Raw genomic sequence first — 20,503 nt, 5'->3', positions numbered from 1 at the left:
TAATGGGTAACACTAAGCTTGATAAATTTCACATGTTTTGAGTAAGCCTCAAAGTTTGATTCTTTTGATGTATTTATTGTTTTCAAGACTCTATTTCTTAGAGTTTTAGTTGCTATTGAGCTGAATAGTCACCAAAACTGTTTTATAAGGCTAAGATAGTGTTTTGATAATGACTTTCATTTTCTTAATAGTTTTTACCTGTCCAGTTACTCAGCTAGTCGTAGGTAGTGGGTATTAGAAATTCACGGCCATGAAAAAGAAGCTATTGTAGAAAAAAAACATGTGAATGAAGAAAAATGGCGTGTCTGCTCAAAAAGTGAGTGAAACAAAAAAAAATAATGTTAACTTTTTTATTGACAGGAGAATCTTTTAATCAATTAAATAAAAAAAAACAAGTTTTTCAAATGAAAGTAAGGAGTGACATTAAAAATTAAAACGAACAGAAATTACTCCGTATATGAAAGGGGCTTTTCCTTCTCAACGCCCCGCTCTTTACGCTAAAGTTTGACTCTTTCTCTTAACTCTACATTTTAAAACAGTAAAAAAACTTCAGCGTAAAGAGCGGGGCGTTGAGAAGGAAAAGCCCCTTTCATATACGGAGTAATTTCTGTTCGTTTTAATTTTTAATGTGGCTCCTTACTTTCATTTGAAAAACTTTTTTTTTAATTTAATTTCTGAACGTTTTTGAATCAATGCATGTTTTGATTTTGGCTCTCCGCAGAGGAATTATTAAAACGAAATTTTATATTTGTTTTTTTTTTTGCTAAATGGCTTTCTCATAATTTTGATCGAATGATTTTGAGAAAAAAAGAGCGGGGGAAGAAGCCTAGTTGCCGTCCGATTTTCGGTTAATTAAAAAGGCAACTAGAACTTTTAATTTCTTACGAATCTTTTTATAAGCAAAAGATATACGTAACTTATAAATTAGTTTGCGTAAAGAACTTTTGTATTCTTATGTTTTTATTACATATATGAGGGGGTTTGCCCCCTCGTCAGTACCTCGCTCTTTACACTAAAGCTTAAATTTTGTCCCAATTCCTTAAGAATGACCCCTGAATCACAAAAGCCGCAGAATAAATAGTTGAAATTACTAAAAATACTTCAGCGTAAAGAGCGAGGTATTAGGAGGAGGTGAGCCCCTTATATGGGTAATTATTTCTGTTCGTTTTAAGTTTTAATGCTGCTGCTTACTTCCAGCTGAAAAAAACTTTTTCATTGTTTTTTTTAAGTAATGCTAGTAAATCCTGCGTTCCCTTCATGGAAATTTTCTTCCCCCATGACAAATTCCTCGATGGAAAGTTCCCCCAGCATATCCCCCTCTTCTCAACCCCTGCCTCCAACCAAAAAGTCCTCCTGAAAACGCCTGTACACTTCCCAATAACCATTACTATATGTAAGCACTGGTCAAAGTTTTGAGCTTGTAACCCCTCCCACGGGGACTGTGGGGGAGTAAGTCGTCCCCAAAGACATAGTTATAAGGTTTTTCGACTACGCTTAATAATTGCTATCTCAGAATTTTGATCCGTTGACTTTGGGAAAATAATTAGCGTGGGAGGGGGCCTAGGTGCCCTCCAATTTTTTGATCACTTAAAAAGCGCACTAGAACTTTTAATTTCCGTTAGAATGAGCCCTCTCGCAACATTCTAGGACAATTGGGTCGATACGATCACCCCTGGGAAAAAACAAAAAAAACAAACAAACAAATAAACACGCATCCGTGATCTGCCTTCTGGCAAAAAATATAAAATTCCACATTTTTGTAGATAGGAGCTTGAAACTTCTACAGTAGAGTTCCCTGATACGCTGAATCTGATGGTGTGATTTCCGTTAAGATTCTATGACTTTTAGGGGGTGTTTCCCCCTATTTTCTAAAATAATGCAAATTTTCTCAGGCTCGTAACTTTTGATGCGTAAGACTAAACTTGATGAAACTTATATATTTAAAATCAACATTAAAATTTGAGTCTTTTGATGTAGCTATTGGTACCAAAATTCCATTTTTTAGACTTTTGGTTACTATTGAGCCGGGTCGCTCCTTACTACAGTTCGTTACCACGAACTGTTTGAAATATATCAACTTTTGATGACATATTCTATCTTTTTCTGTCTACATAGATGTCGGCATCTTATAAATATGGTATTTGGTTACCATTTTTGTTGACAAAGAAAAAAAAACAACAAAGGAAGAGATTATACAGTTTTTTTTATCAAACAGTTCGTGGTAACGAACTGTAGTAAGGAGTGATCCGGCTCAATAGTAACCAAAACTCTAAAAAATTGAATTTTGATATCAATAGCTACATCAAAAGAATCGCATTTTAATGCTGATTTTAAATATATAAGTTTCATCAAGTTTAGTCTTACCCATCAAAAGTTACGAGCCTGAGAAAATTTGCCTTATTTAGGAAAATAGGGGGAAACGCCCCCTAAAAGTCGTAGGATCTTAACGAAAATGACACCATCAGATTCAGCGTATCAGAGAACCCTACTGTAGAAGTTTCAAGCTCCTATCTACAAAAATGTGAAATTTTGAATTTTTTGCCAGAAGACAAATCACGGGTGCGTGTTTATTTGTTTGTTTTTTTTTTTTTTTTTTTTTTTTTTTTCCCAGGAGTCATCGTATCGACCAAGTGGTCCTAGAATGTCGCAAGAGGGCTCATTCTAACGGAAATGAAAAGTTCTAGTGCCCTTTTTAAGTGACCAAAAAAATTGGAGGGCACCTAGGCCCCCTCCCACGCTCATTTTTTCTCCAAAGTCAACAGATCAAAATTTTGAGATAGCCATTTTGTTCCACATAGTCAAAAACCATAATAACTATGTCTTTGGGAATGACTTACTCCCCCAAAGTCCCTGGGGGTGGGGCTGCAACTTACAAACTTCGACCAGTGTTTACATATAATAATGGTTATTGGGAAGTGTACAGTCGGTTTCAGGGGATTTTTTTTTTTGTTTTGGGGGTGGGGTTGAGGGGAGGGGGCTATGTGGGAGGATCTTTCCATGGAGAAATGTGTCATGGGGGAACAGAAATTCAATGAAAAGGGCGCAGGATTTTCTAAAATTACTATAAAAAAACAATGAAAAAATAAACATGGAAAATTTTTTGTTCAATTGAAAGTAAAGAGTAGCATTGAAACTTAAAACGAACAGAGATTATTACGCATGCGAGGGGTTCTAAAAATACTTTAGCATAAAGAGCGAGGTATTTAGGAGGAGATAAATACCTCGCTCTTTATGCTATAGTATTTTTAGTAATTTCAACTATTCATTCTACGGCCTTTCTGATTCAGGGGTCATTCTTAAAGAATTGGGACAAAACTTGCGATTTAGTGTAAAGAACGAGGTATTAACGAGGGTACAAACCCTCTCATATACATAATAAAAATTAAAGAATATAAAAGTTTGTTACGTAAGATAATTCTTAAGTTACGTATATTTTTTACTAATAGAAAAATTCGTTAAAAATAAAAATTTATAGTTGCCTTTTTATGTAACCGAAAAATTGCATGGCAACTAGGCCTCCTTTCCCATCCCTTATTTCTCAAAATCGTCTGATCAAAACTAAGAGAAAGCCATTTAGCCAAAAAAGGAATTAATATGCAAATTTCATTTTAATAATTTATGTGTGGAGAGCCAAAATCAAACATGCATTAATTCAAAAACGTTCAGAAATTACATAAAAAAAACTAGTTTTTTTAACTGAAAGTAAGGAGCGACATTAAAACTTAAAACCAACAGAAATTACTCCGTATATGAAATGGGTTGTCCCCTCCGCAATCCCTCGCTCTTTACGCTAAAGTTTGACTCTTTGCCACAATTCTGCTTTTTAATACAATTAAAAGCTTTAGCGTAAAGAGCGAGGGATTGCGGAGGGGACAACCCATTTCATATACGGAGTAATTTCTGTTCGTTTTAAGTTTTAATGTCGCTCCTTACTTTCAGTTAAAAAAACTAGTTTTTTTTATGTAATTCTTATCAAAAGATGACATTTACTGAGTCAGAGAATGAATTAAACGCAGTACTTATGACATACATACAAATCAAAGCAACAAATTCACTGTGTTGCTGATATGGAACGAAGCGTGTTCTATTTTGTATGTTTTTTTCAAATTTTTTAAATTCTTCCCTTTTAGAGGCTTTAAGCTGTCGATTTGTAAAAAATGGTTTTATCATTGGTCTGAAACTAGTTGATATACATAGTTTAATATGCTATAAGTTTTTCCCCATGGAAGTTTTATTCTTAGGAAGGGTGGTCTAGACCTTCACACGTTGGAAGCACTCCAGACCTTAACTGCAAATGTTGTTGTACATAAGTACATAAATTTGTTGTTATTAAATGAAGGTCCTAAAAACTCATTTTTGAATTTGAGCCCAAACCTCCTGGAATAATTTACATTTCTCCCCCTAGAGGAAAAATAGAAAAAGTAAAAAAAAAGAAAGGCCTGAATATGTGACATGTTCAATGTCTTTATCAATAAAAAAAAACACAAAGTTTCACGTGATTAAAAATGTCATACAATTTTTAAAGAGAGAAAAATTTAGCTCTTATTTTTTAAAATAAATAGTCAAATAAAGTTTTGCTCCTAGCCCCAGGGAAAACCACCCCACCTAGAAATATAACAAAATTATAAAATAATTCATATGAATTCAAAATTTTTTACAATCATGTGTTTATATCTCAAGTCTATTATACTTATTCTGAAACTAATTACTTATGATTATATTCTAAAAACTAATTATTTACCACACCAACTAGTCCATATCAAGTGCATAATATGGTCATAAGAGGTTGTGACTTCAGCAACAAGCCCTAACTTATCAGCCTACAATATTAAGTCTCGCATAAGCTCCTTGTTTCAAAGCCATTTCATCATACATCTCTTGCCTAAACTCTTTTGCTCATAAAAATTCAGTTGTTTTCTTCACCAAAGAATTGCACTCATAGTTTTTCAGAAAGGAAATTTATTTAACAAAAAAATATAGCTTTTATTGATTAAGTGATGAATTACCAAATACCTATAATGAATCTTTTAATCCCTCAATCGCAAACGGTTTCGTGTTTGATTTTAGAAAAAACAATACATTGCTATTTCATTTACTATAATGTCCTAAAGCATTTTTTTTTCCACATTACTCATTGTAGGTTATCGTCGCTTTCTTGGGTGGCTTAGGAGTAACTTTTGGTCCCTAATATAATGTCGTTATTTCCCTTATGACCAGTACTATCGCAAGAGGATCAACAAACCTCTTAACTTTTTTACTAATCAAACAGTTTGTGGTAACGAACTGTAGTAAGGAGCGACCCGGCTCAATAGTAACCAAAACTTTAAGAAACGGAATTGTGATACCAATAGCTACATCAAAAGAATCGCAGTTTAATGCTGATTTTAAATATATAAGTTTCATCGAGTTTAGTCTTACCCATCAAAAGTTACGAGCCTGAGAAAATTTGCCATATTTTAGAAAATAGGGGGAAACACCCCCTAAAAGTCACAGAATCTTAACGAAAATCACACCATCAGATTCAGCGTATCAGAAATGCCTACTGTACAAGTTCAAAGCTCCTATCTACAAAAACGTGGAATTTTGTATTTTTTGCCAGAAGACAAATCACGGATGCGTGTTTATTTGTTTGTTTGTTTTTTGTTTATTCTTTTGTTTTGTTTTTTCATTTTCCCAGGGGTGATCGTATTGACCCAGTGGTCCTATAATTTCGCAAGGGGGCTCATTGGAACGGAAATGAAAGGTTCAAGTGCCCTTTTTAAGTGACCAAAAAAATTGGAGGGCACCTAGGCCCCCTCACACGCTCATTTTTTCCCAAAGTCATCGGATGACAATTCTAATATAGCCATTTTATTCAGCATAGCCGAAAAACCTTATAACTATGTCTTTGGGGACGACTTACTCCCCCACAGTCCCCGTGGGAGGTTCTGCAAGTTACAAATTTTTACCAGTGTTTGCATGTAGTAATGGTTATTGGGAAGTGTAGAGAAGTTTTCAGGTTTTTTTTTGGTTGGGAGGGGGGTTGAGAAGAGGGGGTTATGTGGGGGAAATTTTTTATGGAGAAATTTGTCATGGGGGAAGAAGATTTCCATAAAGGGAGCGCAGCATTTTCTAGCATTATTTAAAAAAAACAATGAGAAAATTAATATGATAAAGTTTTTTTCCACTGGAAGTAAGGAGTAGCATTAAAACTTAAAACGAACAGAAAATATTACGCATATAAGGGGTTCACCTCCTCCTAATACCTCACTCTTTACGCAATAGGATTTTTTGTAATTTCAACTATTTATTCTACAGCCTTTGTGATTCAGGGGATAAAATTTAAGCTTTAATGTAAAGAGTTATTGACGAGTGGGCGAACCCTCTCATATACGTAATAAAAACATACGAATATAGAAGTTTGTTACGTAAGCTAATTCGTAAGTTACGTATATCTTTTACTAATGAAAACGTTCGTAAAAAATTAAGCTCTAGTTGCCTTTTTAAGTACCCAAAAAATTGGAGGGCAACTGGTCCTCCCTTCCCCCTTTTTTTCTCAAAATCATTCGATCAAAACTATGGGAAAGCCATTTAGCAAAACAAATAAATATACAAATTTCGCTTTAATTATTAATCTGCAGAGATCCGAAATCAATACATGGATTAACTAAAAAACGTTCAGAAATTAAATATAAAAAAAACAAGTTTTTTTAACTGAAAGTAGGGAGCGACATTAAAACTTAAAACGAACATAAATTAGCCCGTATATGAAAGGGGCTGCTCCCTCTTCAACGCCCTGCTCTTTACGCTAAAGTTTTTACTGTTTTAAAAAGTAGAGTTGAGAGAAAGAGTCAAACTTTAGTGCAAAGAGCAAGGCGTTGAAGAGGGAGCAGCCCCTTTCATATACGGGGTATTTTCTGTTTGTTTTAAGCTTTAATGTCGCTCCCTACTTTCAGTTAAAAAAAATTTTTTTTATTTAATAGCATTTTAAGAGCTAGCGGCGTCAATCTATTACAATGGAAAATCTAGATGGCATGGAGAAATTGTATTTTTTAAAATACAAAGAGGCAATTTTTCTTTCATTGACCATACCAAAAATATATTTTCAGCAAAAATACCCAAAAGGGTTTATTGAAATTCTGGGGGGAAAGAACCCCCAAACCCTGTATTTGGTCATCTTATTACTGTAATTGAAAGAAAGAGTAAGCTTAAAAGTTCACTTAATTTGAACCACGATATTAGCATGATTTACCTGAAATATAATAATTTTTCCCCTGATTTGCTTAGTGCTTTTTTTGTTTTTTGTATGTATTATGCTATAGTCTGTAAACTTTTTTGTATTTTTCCTCTTTTTCTTAATTTATCATTACTCTGAATGTAAATTTGTTTCTGAAAAACAGAAAATAATTCTCGTTCAATCGTTTTTCCGTTGTATTTCATATTCGTTAAAATATAGGATGGAATTCGTTTATATTTAAAACCCCAGAGAATGAGACTTTAAGTGGCCCACTGCAGGATTTTACTAGGGGCGGGGGTGGAAGGGAGTGATTTACTCATACCTTACAAATTTTTAGCTTTTTGAATTCAATCTATTGTTCCAATCTTTTATACTTAAGTTTATACTTAAGTTTGCTTTCATCATTTAGTCCTATCTTGATTACTTTCAATGCTATGTTTGATACCTGATTAATCTTTACGGTACTGAAAGGGCTGCTTGTACACTAGAAAATGACATCGGATCAACGTTCAAATTAACGACATCAACGATCAACGATCAACGATCAACAATGACATCAACGGTCAACGCCCTATCAACGTTCAAATTAAGATTTTTTACCCTTAAGATTTTGTTTTTACTCATTGGAAAGTTTTATTATGCAAACAATCTTATATTTCAGGAAACCGAGTAATTGAAGCATACAGCCTATATCCATTAAGCGGTGGATATTCCAACACCTATAATGAATTCATCAATCCCTCAATCACAAACGAGTTCACCACTGCAGCATTCCGAATGGGTCACTCTCTTATTCAGGGTGACTGGCATTCCGTGAGTGAATCTGGACAATGGACAGAACACAAATTAAGAGATTGGTTTAACAGACCTGGTTTCCTGAAAACTCCAAACCAATTGGACTCTGTGACACGAGGTATTATTCATTTTTTAAAGTTGGTTCAACCAACTTCAATAACCAACTAGGTTGTAAGAATGCAGTGCAATTTGAGACTGTATGTAAGGACTGTGTCATCATTTTTATATTTTATATTATTTGCTTTATGTATTTGTATTCATAACCTCTTCTTGAGACATACCATTTTTAATGTTTTGAGGATTTGAAAACTGCAGCATTCAATCGGTGGTGAAGAAATAGAATCTAAGGGTTGCTTCTGCAGCTCTTCGTCGGTCAAGAATGTTTGCACTTCTGAGCAAAGTTGACCAAAGGTTGCTCTAACATTTCATGTCGCCAAGCAGCTTATATCAATTTTCTGAATGTTTTAAGTTGTAACATCACTCCTTACCTTGGTTTGGAAAAAAAAATAATTTGATTTATTCTGGTTCAAGAAAACTATCTGTAAAATTTGAAAAAAGGCCCATTTACATGTATTTGCTTTTCAAAATAAAGTTGCTAAAATTAATTAAAATTAAGTAAACCAATTGGACTCTGTGACATGAGGCATTATTCATTTCTTTGTTTCCATATACAGCACCTGGAGCGTCAATAAACCCTCCAAGTTTATTCAGATTTTATACCTGGGAATAGTTTAACGGTTTCTGATCAAGCATCTATCCCATTTGAGCATATGAAGAATCTACGCAAAATAATAGTTTAGGCCAACAGACTAGACTTGAGAAGATGTATTAGTCTCTGTCTTGCACTTTTGGTACTCATTGCCTTTCACTACACCGCAACAATGCCAACAATTTCGATAATTTGAATATTGTGACTAAAAATATTCCAACGTAAAAGCAATATGTGCTGAATTGACATTTTGACTGACAAATTCAGGTTAGTTAACTGGAACTATTTGAGTTCCCAGTTACCTAGAATCATTTTGAGCATTTTTTATGCAATTATTATTTATGCAATTTTTATACTCAGCAAAGAAAGATGGTGTGCATTATCAGGGAGTAGGGCTCGTGACAAACAAAGAAGCTTCTAGGTCTTGCCAACATTGAGAAGGACTTAACAATGTAATTCTGGCTGCTTATCTTACACCTAGAAAGTGCAAGGCATCAGTCATTATAGTATATGTACACTATGGAGTCTGTAGTGACTCTCATATATCCTACCTACAGTTACAGGAATAAATGGACACCATCCCATATAAAAACATAGTGTTTTTATTGGGGAATTTTAACTTCCAGGTGGATAAGAACAGGGATAGATGGTATCTCCACCTAGGATATTTTGGTGCAGGAAAAGAAAATAATAATGGTTACAGACTGCTACAATTTTGAAGATATTTCAATCTAGTTATAACCAATGCAGTATTTGGTCATAAAATGACCCATAAGTTAACATGGTATTCACATGATGGTAAGACGGCCAGCCTTATGGACTATGCTATTATAAATTGAAGACTAGCATGATCGATGGGTATATGGTATTATACCCTTTTATTTATAATAAAAGTAAAGATAATCATCTAGTAATGTCTAGAGCTATTAGAAAATTGGAATTTAGGAAAAGTAACCATCTTCCAGGAACTTACAACACTTCTAGACTCGAGGACAAGACATAGAGAGGGATTTTCCAAGAATAAATGAACATGAAGCTTAAAAGTCTAAAATTCAACAATGTAGAATACAGATAGAATAATTCTGGAAAAATAGTTTGCAAAGCTGCAGAGGGTGTTTTAGGGACTAGAGTTAGAGACGAAGCTAGGAATATTACTGAAAACACTTTGAGTTGGTAGAAAGTAGGAGTTTGTACAAGAAGCATTTTAGTTACAGCTATATGAAAATAAGAGCAAGGCAAGAGAAGCAAAGAAAACCTTAAAGTATGAATTAAGGAGATAAGAAACGGAGGCCATGGATAAAATATCTAAGGTATTTGAATAGATTTGAAAACAAGGCCACTTAGACTAAGAATAAATGAAGGTGAAGCTGTGATACTTGAAAGCAAAACGATGTATCAGGTAGGCAACTTAGTTTATGAAGGAACCATTGTAAGTGAAGATGTTGGATGCATATAACAGAGTAGAACAGACACGGCCCGGAGGAGGATTTCTGAGAATTTTTTCAGAGTAATAATAGACGGATGAAATTGAAAGGAAAGATTCTTAAAGAAAGGAGTGAATTCGTAGGGAAAGTTTAAAAGTCATTAGAATTTCTTGGGAGGGGATAAGAATAAAGCTTTGAATAGGTTTGGATTGCTGGTCTCAGGCAGCTTAGTCCTGTAATGAGTTGTTAGTAGTAGCAGTAGCTGTAATATACTTCTGTATGATTGAAGTACTCTATATTTTAGTCTATTTTAAGTTTACAACCTCTTCCTCCAGAAGGAAGATGACGAAAATCACAAAAACTCAATGACCGAACTAGGGTATTTTTGCACCAAATATTCATAAAGCGCTATATGCTGTGGAATAAAAAAAGTTAAATTGTAGTTAGATTTTCATTAAGTCAGTAAAGTTAGAAAGTAGTGGAATGAATTTTTGATTAACGTTTCAAATGGAAAAAAAGTGTTGAATAATCAAGCTGAACTCCTTTAGAGCTAATTTTTAGAAATCGCTAATTTTTAGAAATCACGTCAACAAGGGCAGATCCAGGATTTTAGTTAGAGGAGGGGGAGGGATTGAAAAACTGTAACAATAAACCTATTAGCTTATAATTTCTTAAACCACATTGGCCATAACACAAAGAAATAAAACGATCAAAAATGAGGTTTCTAAAGGCCAAATGAAAATACTGAAGAAAACACAGAAAGCAAATATTTTAATTCTTTTAATTTTTGGCCTTTTATTGATTTTTAGTTAATTTTTTGGCGGTTTTTTCATTGGTTTTGTTGTACTTTCCCCAATTGTTTTTTGGTTTTTGATTTTTCCTTGATCTTATTAGTTTGTTCGCGCTGAAGAAGAGAGGCGGTTGTTCTCTCGAAATATTCGCTTTCTGTGTTTTTTGCAGTATTTTCATTTGGCTTTTAAAAACCCATTTTTGATCGCTTTCTTTCTTTATGCTATTTGTGTTTTTTCCAACACACTTGAAGATATTTTTGATATAATTAAGGCACTCTGTAGTCAGCAAACAAAAAACCGTCACACATAATTCAATTCCATGCCGGTCTAAGGTATAAGGGGTCTGACCCGCGTGCTAAGTTAGTTGAACTGAATGTACATATGTGTAATAAGCAAACCGGCCATGAATGGCAAAATGTTGTTTTTTACGTAGAATTATTTTTGTTTATATTTTAGAATCTAATTACGATATGTTGTTTCCTTCTTCTTCTTTTTTCAATGTACTCCATGAATTCATTATTTTGTATGATGGGTTACAAATAAATACATACATACATACATACACAAAATATGAAAAAACGACAGGCATAAATATAGAAGTGACTACAAAGATATGAAAATAAAATATATCATTTTACTCAAAACTAAATTAATTTATTATTTGGTATAACTAATGAGCAGAAACCAATTGAGAAAGACAGTTACTTGTCTTATATTTCGATGTTAAAAAGTTTGCTTTAATTTTAGTGATTTATTTTTACGATGTGTTTTCGTAAGACAATCTAATTATTTTGATAAATAATATATTCCTACGCTATTTAGATGCTAATTTATATCAAATATAAAAACTGGAAATTTTTTGAGTCATAGTATTTTGGGAATCAACTGTTTTTTGTGAAGATGGAATAACAAACAAAACAGAGGAGTTAAACAAGACATAAGCATGTTTTTCTGTTTGATAGACCAACACGTTCTCATGCCCAAAACAAAAGGGTTCATATGATAATTGAGTAATTAAAAAAAGTAGAAATAAGAATTTAATCTTGATCTGGGGAGGGGGGGAATTTTTCAAGGATGGTCTAGCAAAAATAGATTTAGATAAATTACTATTGCCAGGAGGTTTTCATTCCTTTGGTACTTACTACTATTACTAAGAACACACCTCAACGCAATGCCACCTGAGGCCAACACAGCTACGCACGCTCATCGCTCATCCTCCATCCCATCTATTCAAAACCTCCTCCTTGCGCTCTCCTAGGAATTTCTCATTTCCCTTAGATTTCCCGTACGATGTCTTGCCACCCGATCCGAGGAGGACCTGCTTTCCGTATAGCTCTAGATGAGTACAATCTAGATGAGTACAATGTAAGTACAATCGAAAAGGACAATCTTTGGCAATCTGTCATCCCTCATCTACAGATCAGGCCCTAGCGAACTCAAAATTTCTCTCATTATAGCCCTAGAAAGCAGAATTGTACAACGCTTTTCGTGCAGCCTACTGTTTGAGATAAGTCAGTAGATCGGGTACCCAAAACAAGCCGTAGGCAATTTCGCAGGAAAGCTTGGTATATAATAAATAAAATTGCATTAATTGACATATATCTAATGTCCGTAAATTTTTTTTTCCTTATTTTAGTTTGTCTAGTTTATCTTTCTTACCCATCAAGTTAATCTCAAATATTCTTGTATTTTATCTAAGCCTGCCTGTGCCATCTTCTATGATATATATTTCCCTCTATAATTGTTACTACTGGATGCAAATCCGACGTTTTTTCTGCTTTCAAATTCATCTTCAAGAACAAGTGAAAAATAATATTTTCCTTTATGGACAAGAAAATAATGGTTATAGAATTCGTAATGAAACTGAACTTCTAGGTCTTGTTGAGCAGCGTTGCCAATCAGCTGATGAATGGGTTTCAGAGGAGGTGTCAAACCATTTATTCCAACGACCTGGAAAAAAGCATGGTTTTGATTTGATATCTATCAATATCAGAAGAGGTCGTGACCATGGTCTCGATGGCTACAATGCATACCGTCAAGTTTGTGGACTCAGAAAAGCGCGAAGGTTTGAAGATCTTACTGATGTAATGAATAGTGATGTGAGTATACCTTAAAAGTTCTAAAAATGTAGAGTATTAAGCATAAATTAATAATCTGAATAGATATCTAATTATATGGGGAAAATCTATTCCAATGAGCTTGCAGATTGACAGCCATCGGGCGTCTAATAAGAATAATAGAATCAGCCTGGCAATAGTAAAGAACACTTAAATATTTGCTTTCGCCGGCTTCAGACACGTAAAGACAAGCAAAATTGACAAGCTGTGAAAGTAATGAAACCTTAAGGCCAAAAAAACAAAGAGTGATAAAGATACCCCCTCCCCCCCAAAAGAAAGATGTGATTTCTAAAGAGGTCTTATTGCAATGGGTAAGAATACATAAGCATATCGGAAATTCCAGTAGTAGAAAGGTTGCTTTCAGCGATCAAGCCTTTTTGATAGCCGCTCCTAGGCTTCGTTTAAAGATCGATAACGAACAATATCGATTTGATATTAAAAATCAATATTTCAATTTCTGAATTTTAAAGCATTCTGATTTTGTTGCTGCAAGTGTCAAGGTTAATTCAAGTGTCAATTGTGTTATAGGTAACTGCAAAGTACTGTCTTCAAATATGCATAGCGTCATGGTCCACACAATCTGATGAAAGACTTGCCATGTAATAATCTTGTAGAGTATACACATTACGGTGGAGTTATGTGGCTTTTAGTTTGCACTCTTCAAAGTAGCTAGTCTATGTTAGGCCCACAGCAGTTAGATCAACTAGAGGAACTTTTGTTCAATCTTGGTTATTTGGTTATTGGTTATCTGGTTAATCTGGTTAATCTGGTTATTGGTTATTAGTCAATCTGGTTAATCTGGTTATTGGTTATTTGTTCAGTATAAAAAGGAACTAATGATAAGGTCTTTGGCATGGACGACTTAATGAGGAATGTGGTGTTTTATTTTTGTGAGTGAATACTGCCTTATTCTTGTGTCTTTTTTTTCCTAGACGAAGTGCTGATAATATTGTTTTGTTTACCTATGCCAAAAGGGCATATTTGTCTAGCCTCTCTCATAGATCACCTATTTCTTATCGTTCATTGAATGATTTTCTAGCCCTTTTTGTTAGCCGTGACAAAAGTCACGCAATTGGCAAGGGTGGCAATAAAAGAAGCAACCTTTTTTAAATGTGGTAATAAAAATAGATAGCGGTTAACTTAATTTTGGCTAAATTTACTCTAGTACCAAAGAAAATATACAGTTTTTGCCTAACACTAAAAAGATCGTTCATTCTTTTTAAGGCTTTGCCAATTCACAAATCAAACTTTAGTCCATGATTTCTTGGACTGAACCTTTAGGTTAAGTGTGGGCCTTGACAAGCAATTCAAACTACAATATTTCTACACAAAATAGCCTTTATTAAATACAAATTCCTCTTATAAAAAAAAACTTCCCCAAACATACAAAATGCAAAAAAAAGACATCAACTTCTGTTACATAGCCGCAGATCCAGATCCTGGGATTTGCTTGCCACTCATTGAAATATCCGAAGTTCATCCATAAATTTTTACTCCGAATTAAATCTTCCAGTGATTTTGTGAGATTAGAGCATTAAAGGCAAAAATTTTACCAGCTTTTGGCTTACGGGATTTTTATCACTCTCTCCTTGTGTTTAAACATAATAATAATAGTTCACCTTTGTGCTTCTCATGCATATTTCAGGTTTGTTCTGATTACCACAATTATAGTACACACAAAAACAGCTGTTAGTTCCAATTGCCATTATTGTAGCATCTAAATTTCCCTTTATTTATCGGGGAATAAATTACAGAAAAGTGATGATAAGATAATTAAGAAAATAAAAAGGTTTACAAATTTTAGAAATAAATTTTAGGAAAAAACATATTTTAACCTTTATTTTTAATTCATTATTTATGCTTCTTCTTTTAATTTCTTTTTCCACTGTTGCTTGAGCTGCTTGAAGAAATGTTGTGGAAATTTTGGACGCTAACTGTTATTTTATATTTATTTTTTTAATATATTTAATTTATTTTTTATTTAAATTTATTTATTTTATTTTATTAAATTTATTATTTAATTTTATTTGAATTTGTAAATTTATTTGCTATTTAATTATTCATAATTACTAAAAAGTTAGCATCATTGGCATCGTTATTTTGTTGGTTTGTTTTCTTAGTCCAGACAACTTCAGGAACAACTCAGCAGAGTTAGCTATATATTTGTTTGGATTATTAGTAGGCTAATTGTTGCATAATTAATTCATACTTGTATTCATTGAAGGAAATTCTTATTCCTGGCACGCCCATAGGACATGCTTAACCCATAACTATGAATGAAAGTTGATGTTTATAATCCACATTTTGTGGTCACCGAGAATCAGCTATGTTGGAGGTCTCAAAGTCTCGTGAAAATTTACCTAACTTTGAATTTTTATTCCTTTAAAGTGCTAAATACAGAGACCACGAGATTTAATGATTACAGTTTGATTAAGTAGAAGCTTCGTTAACCCTATACTACTACTACTACTACTACTACTAATAACTCATTGCAGCACCAAGCCGCCTGAGGCCAACACAGCTACCTGGATTTAAACTAGATTTTTCGTTAATTCAAAATAAGGAAATCCAAAATTTTGTTTTTTGGCAGATTTGATAGTATACACGATGGACGGTAAAATGCGTGTGGTCGCTGGTGTCGTAGGAAAACTAACCCCCCATGCCCTATTTTCTACAAATGCAACTGACAATGATTTAGAGATAGCCATTTTGCTCAAAATAGTCCAAAGTTCCAATAACCATAACTCCGGGGCTGATAAAACCCCTGAGAGCCCCCACGACAAGGGCTGGATTACTGCTACTACTACTACTGATAACTCACTGCAGCACCAAGCCGCCTAAGGCCAACACAGCTACGCACGCTTCTCCTCCAACCTAATCTATGCAAGGCCTCCCTCTTTACACCCTTTTAGGAAGTTCCCATTTCCTTTAAATCTTTATTTATGACATCATCCCACCCCAGACGAGGACTACCTATACATGTTAAGAAATTAGGAAAAATACGAAAAGGCAATATGAATTTCAATGACAGTCATTTACACACAGTTACTCAGTTCTTGGCAGTAGCTGATTCCAAATTTTCTAAAAAATTAGAAACGTTTCCAACAAAAAAACCAAAAAGTAAGTTGTAGGCAAATGACCCCAAACAGCTTATGAAGGCATTGTTGTTCTTTAAGGGTGTAGCGGTCTTTTAGAATCAACGTATTCTTAATATTTGATTTTTTACGGAGTGAAAGTGCTACTAACGAGAGCATAACCAGGATTTTTGTTGGAGGGGGGCTATTTTTTCAGGGGGAGGGGTACAATAAAAGCCATGAAAATTGACCAAAAATTACTTAGGCTATATGCATTTTGTAACGCATTTGCAGTCAGACGAAAATTTTCAAGGGGGATGGTTGAAAAATCCTTCGATATAGCCTTTGCTGATTAAATTAACAGGGACTTTTTTTTTATGATCAACATGACAAGATTAAAGTAAATGTGTTAATGTTTTGAAAAATTTTAACCATGGCTACAGCCAACACAAAAATATTAGAAGGTCGTGTTTATCAGATATGAATGCACCTATGATCGCTTGGGGGAGGGTCAAAACTATTTATTTTACTATTGTTAGCACTTTAGCGTTTATGTTTCTTATGAGAGTTTCGGTATATTGTTTTTCTGTAATCTTAAAGTCTTCTTTTTCAATATATCACAACAATGTTACCTTTTTTTTTATATAATTTCCAGAATCCGAGATTTGTTTTCTGCTTAACAAACACAATAGCCAAAACAAATGGGAGCCTGCACTAATTTTCCCCTCCAAAATACACCCCCTCCCCTTGGAAAATAACCCTCCTCAGAAACTACCCTCTAGAAGACTCCCTGGAAATAACCCCCTTGGAAAACTCCAATAACTTTCATCTTATAGAAAAAGGACTAGAAATCTCAGCTCCTGACGTAATGAGCACCTTCCGAAGTTTCTGCGACCATTAAGTGGAGCTGGGTATGAGAAAGGGAGAAATGAAGAACAATTCAATATCAATTTCACATTTTTGATATGTTTGTCAAAGTTTTTTTGTACCCCTTTCCCTCCAAAAAAAAATTCCTCCTCCTTAAACCAAATTTTTGGATATGGCCCTGGAGATTATACATCAATTTATGCCTACACACTCCCCTTGCCTCTTCCTTAGAACTAACTCTGTAACAATCTTTATCTGCATCAAGACTCAATGAGATCAAGGATGTTTTGAAATTAAAATGCGCCGTATGAGGCATCTCTCTCCCTCCCTGAGCACAGAACAATCAGGAAACCCCGTTGCAGAATTTTAAAACCTTATATGCAAATGTTATATATAATATATATAATTATATAGAAATATATAATTAGTTCTAAAGAAGAGAGGAGGGGAGGGTGGATTTAGAAACTGATATATAATCCCCAGGGCCCCATCCAGGACTTTAGTTTGGGGAATTTTTTTAGGGGGGTGGGAATACAAAAAACTTTAAAACACATAAAAATGTGAAATTTATATTTTATCCATCTTTATTTCTGGTAATATTTCTGGTCTACGCTACTATTATGAAAATAAAGAGTAACATCAAACCCCAAAATTAGCAGAAATCATTCCGTATGGAAAGGGGATCGTCACCCCTCCACCTCCTGGTCGTAGAAATTCAGAGGACGTTCATTCGATCAGAAGTGAAGAATTTCATTCATTTTTTTATAATTCAAAAGTGATTAGAGACCGAAATGCCACGGGGGAGGGATAGTTTTTTGGAGGAGTGTTCTCCACGGGGGGAATTTTTTGGAGGAGTTTTTCAGTGGGAGGGAGGAGGGTATTTTTTTAGGGGGTGACACCTAGACCCAAAGTATATTCAAATAGACTCAAAAGGTTTGATCTAAGCTCAAATGGAAGACTACCTACTGTCAAATACGTTTTGTCAGCCACCAGAGGACACAAATAGAACAAAATCAAAGAAAAAAAAAAATCAACATTCCATTTCTGAAGCGTAACTTTTTTAATGATCAGAATTGAGTCACCAAGGTTTGGTTTGAGTCTGTTAGATCGAAAAGTAAATAGATTAATACAAAATCGTAAACATTTCTTTTTTAAGGAAGCTTTTAATGTAATTTAAGAAAAAAAAAAATATTTCGACTTAGTCAATGAATATATCAAAGATTAATGATCAAATCCTTTGTCCGGTCCTTTTAGTGCAAGTTAGAAATGTTGGGATTACAAAAACGCGTGCTTTAGAGGTAACATCAAGAACCAACGGTGTAAAATACTGTATACATGCGTAAGCAGTGAAGTTCTAGGACTTTCACTAGAAACATCAGTCTTTATCAACAGTATCCTTTAATTTAACCTAGTTTAAAATTTTTAAAGCTGCTTTAACAACCTTGATCCTGCAGGATCTCTTTAAAATTACTTTTTGATTGCTAGTCTTTTGTCAGCCTCGTATATAGGGTATATAGTTATATGGGAACTACAATTCCTAAATAGAAAATACCCGTGAAAAATACCTCTATCGGGAAATACTCCCAGTGTAAACATAATCCCCTCCCCCCTCCATTTTTGTTGAAAAGAGTTCCATATGAACTTCTGCAATTTTTGGCAGTAGAGGGTGGCAAATTAAAAAAAAAGGAAAAAACATAGGCAAAAATCATAAAAATTCAGCTTAAAACATTAAGAAGCTTAAAACAGCTTAAAACATTACCAAAAGTTTAAGAAGGTTTATCGTTCCTTTGAAAGTCGAGTTGGCTTTGGGAACCAACAAACTCTCATGCATTTTATTTTGAAAAAGACTTTAATTTCTTATTGTTTTTAAAATCACGCCGGTAATCCCCTCCCCTGTTAGAATAGTTTTCCTGCAAAAAGCCAGCAAAAGGATATTTTCCAGCAAAAAGTTCTCTAACTTTTTAAACTTTAAAGAACACATAAAAATGTAAAATTGATTTCTACACCCTTGTGATTCCTGGGAATATTTCTGGCCTACGCTGTTATTATGAAAGTAAAGAGTAACATTAAACCCCAAAATGAACAGAATTTACTATGCACAGAAGGGGGACTGCCCCTTCCTAATCCACACCTCCACCTCAAGGTCACAAAAAACTTTGGAGTGTGCTCATTAGATCAGAAATTGAGAGTTCTAGTCCTTTTTGTAAAGTCCAAAGGGACTGGAGACCAACCAGTCGTGTGAGGGTAGTATTTATCGGGAGGGGGGAGGTTGGGTATTATCTGCGGAGTTGTATTTTCCGGAGGAGTGTTTTTGAGGTTTGTTTTCCGGGAGGATAAATGCCGGTCATGAGCAGTGCTATAGTGTGTCACTGAAAAAACAAATTATTGAATGTTTTAATCCTACGTTGATAATAACATATACATATTTATATTTAGGTCGTAGCGAGATTGAAATCAATGTATTCAAGTGTTGAAGATATAGACCTGTATGTTGGTGGTCTATCCGAAAGACAAGTTCCTGGAGGAATGGTGGGTCCTACTTTCACATGTTTGATTGCAGATCAGTTTGCTAGGCTGAAAGAGGGAGACCGATTTTTCTACGAACATGGAGGTCAGCACGGATCTTTCACTCCAGGTAAGATGATTTTGTTTAAACTAAAAACTTGTTGTGTTTCCTTTGCGATTGTAAAAGCAGCGAAATGTAGCGTGTATTTTTGAGTGGTACTATAATGATTTAAATAAATGAATACGGTATCGAATACGACACCCGTGTCTTTAGGATGCTATTCCAAGAAAAACAGTTGTACTGATATCATAAATCTTCAGTTTAAAAGGTTTTGTTCATTTTTTGTTTCATATTTAAAATAAATCCGAAAATTTAATAGACAGAATATTATTTTGAAAATCCTTGATTTTACTTCAGCCACCTTAGGGATTCTCTAATTTATTTGAATCCTGAACCGTGTGACTTTAGTATGTGCCTAGTATAAAAGCTTTTTTTTTCAACCGTGTATTGTGTTCGACTCTAGAAGAAAAGCAAGAAATGCCTTGTTGATTTAATCTTTGAACATTGTTTTTTATTTAAACACTTATGCTTAGTTTTTTTTGTTCTAAGCCTAAAATTTCAAACATAAAAGAGATTTGAGATATTTGACCAACCACAAATTTGCCCTATTTTATATGTCGTATCTTATGTACGCATATCTTATGTACGTATATCGTATCTTATGTATCGTATTTATATGTCGCATCTATAATCTTCCAAAATACCATAAACTTGCCCTATTTTCAATGTTGGCGAATCTTATAATAAGAGGTCTTTGACATTAATTGTGCAACGCAACTGATGTGCATGAATTGTGCAACTGATGTGCAACGCAACTGAAAAATTCTCAGCCTGCTTAAAATACGAGTAGACTTCTAATAGGTAACCTCCAGTGCAGAGTTGGGCATATATGGTTCCAGGGTTTCGATGGAAAATTCAGATTTAATGGGAAGTGAGGTGGTTGA

The 20,503-nt window shown here is 34.2% G+C and overlaps 2 protein-coding genes across 6 annotated transcripts in view; one reads left to right on the top strand and one right to left on the bottom strand.

Moving 5' to 3' along the window:
* LOC136040891 (uncharacterized) overlaps positions 1–20,503 on the bottom strand; it is a 319,761-nt gene that overhangs the window by 53,022 nt on the left and 246,236 nt on the right. The gene's annotated exons all lie outside the window — the stretch shown is intronic.
* The window catches only part of LOC136040564 (chorion peroxidase-like), a 57,904-nt gene that overhangs the window by 31,173 nt on the left and 6,228 nt on the right, over positions 1–20,503 (top strand). For all 4 annotated transcript variants that reach the window (XM_065724789.1, XM_065724791.1, XM_065724790.1 and 1 more), the window contains exons 8-10: positions 7,878–8,129; positions 12,811–13,034; positions 19,430–19,628. In XM_065724789.1, coding sequence (XP_065580861.1) covers positions 7,878–8,129; positions 12,811–13,034; positions 19,430–19,628 — 675 coding nt within the window. The remainder of the gene's footprint in view (positions 1–7,877; positions 8,130–12,810; positions 13,035–19,429; positions 19,629–20,503) is intronic.

This window comes from Artemia franciscana, chromosome 21 (assembly GCF_032884065.1).
Source record: "Artemia franciscana chromosome 21, ASM3288406v1, whole genome shotgun sequence".
Lineage (NCBI taxonomy): Eukaryota > Metazoa > Arthropoda > Branchiopoda > Anostraca > Artemiidae > Artemia > Artemia franciscana.
Note: the sequence above shows the minus strand (reverse complement) of the source record. Positions and strands in the feature narration are given on the sequence as shown.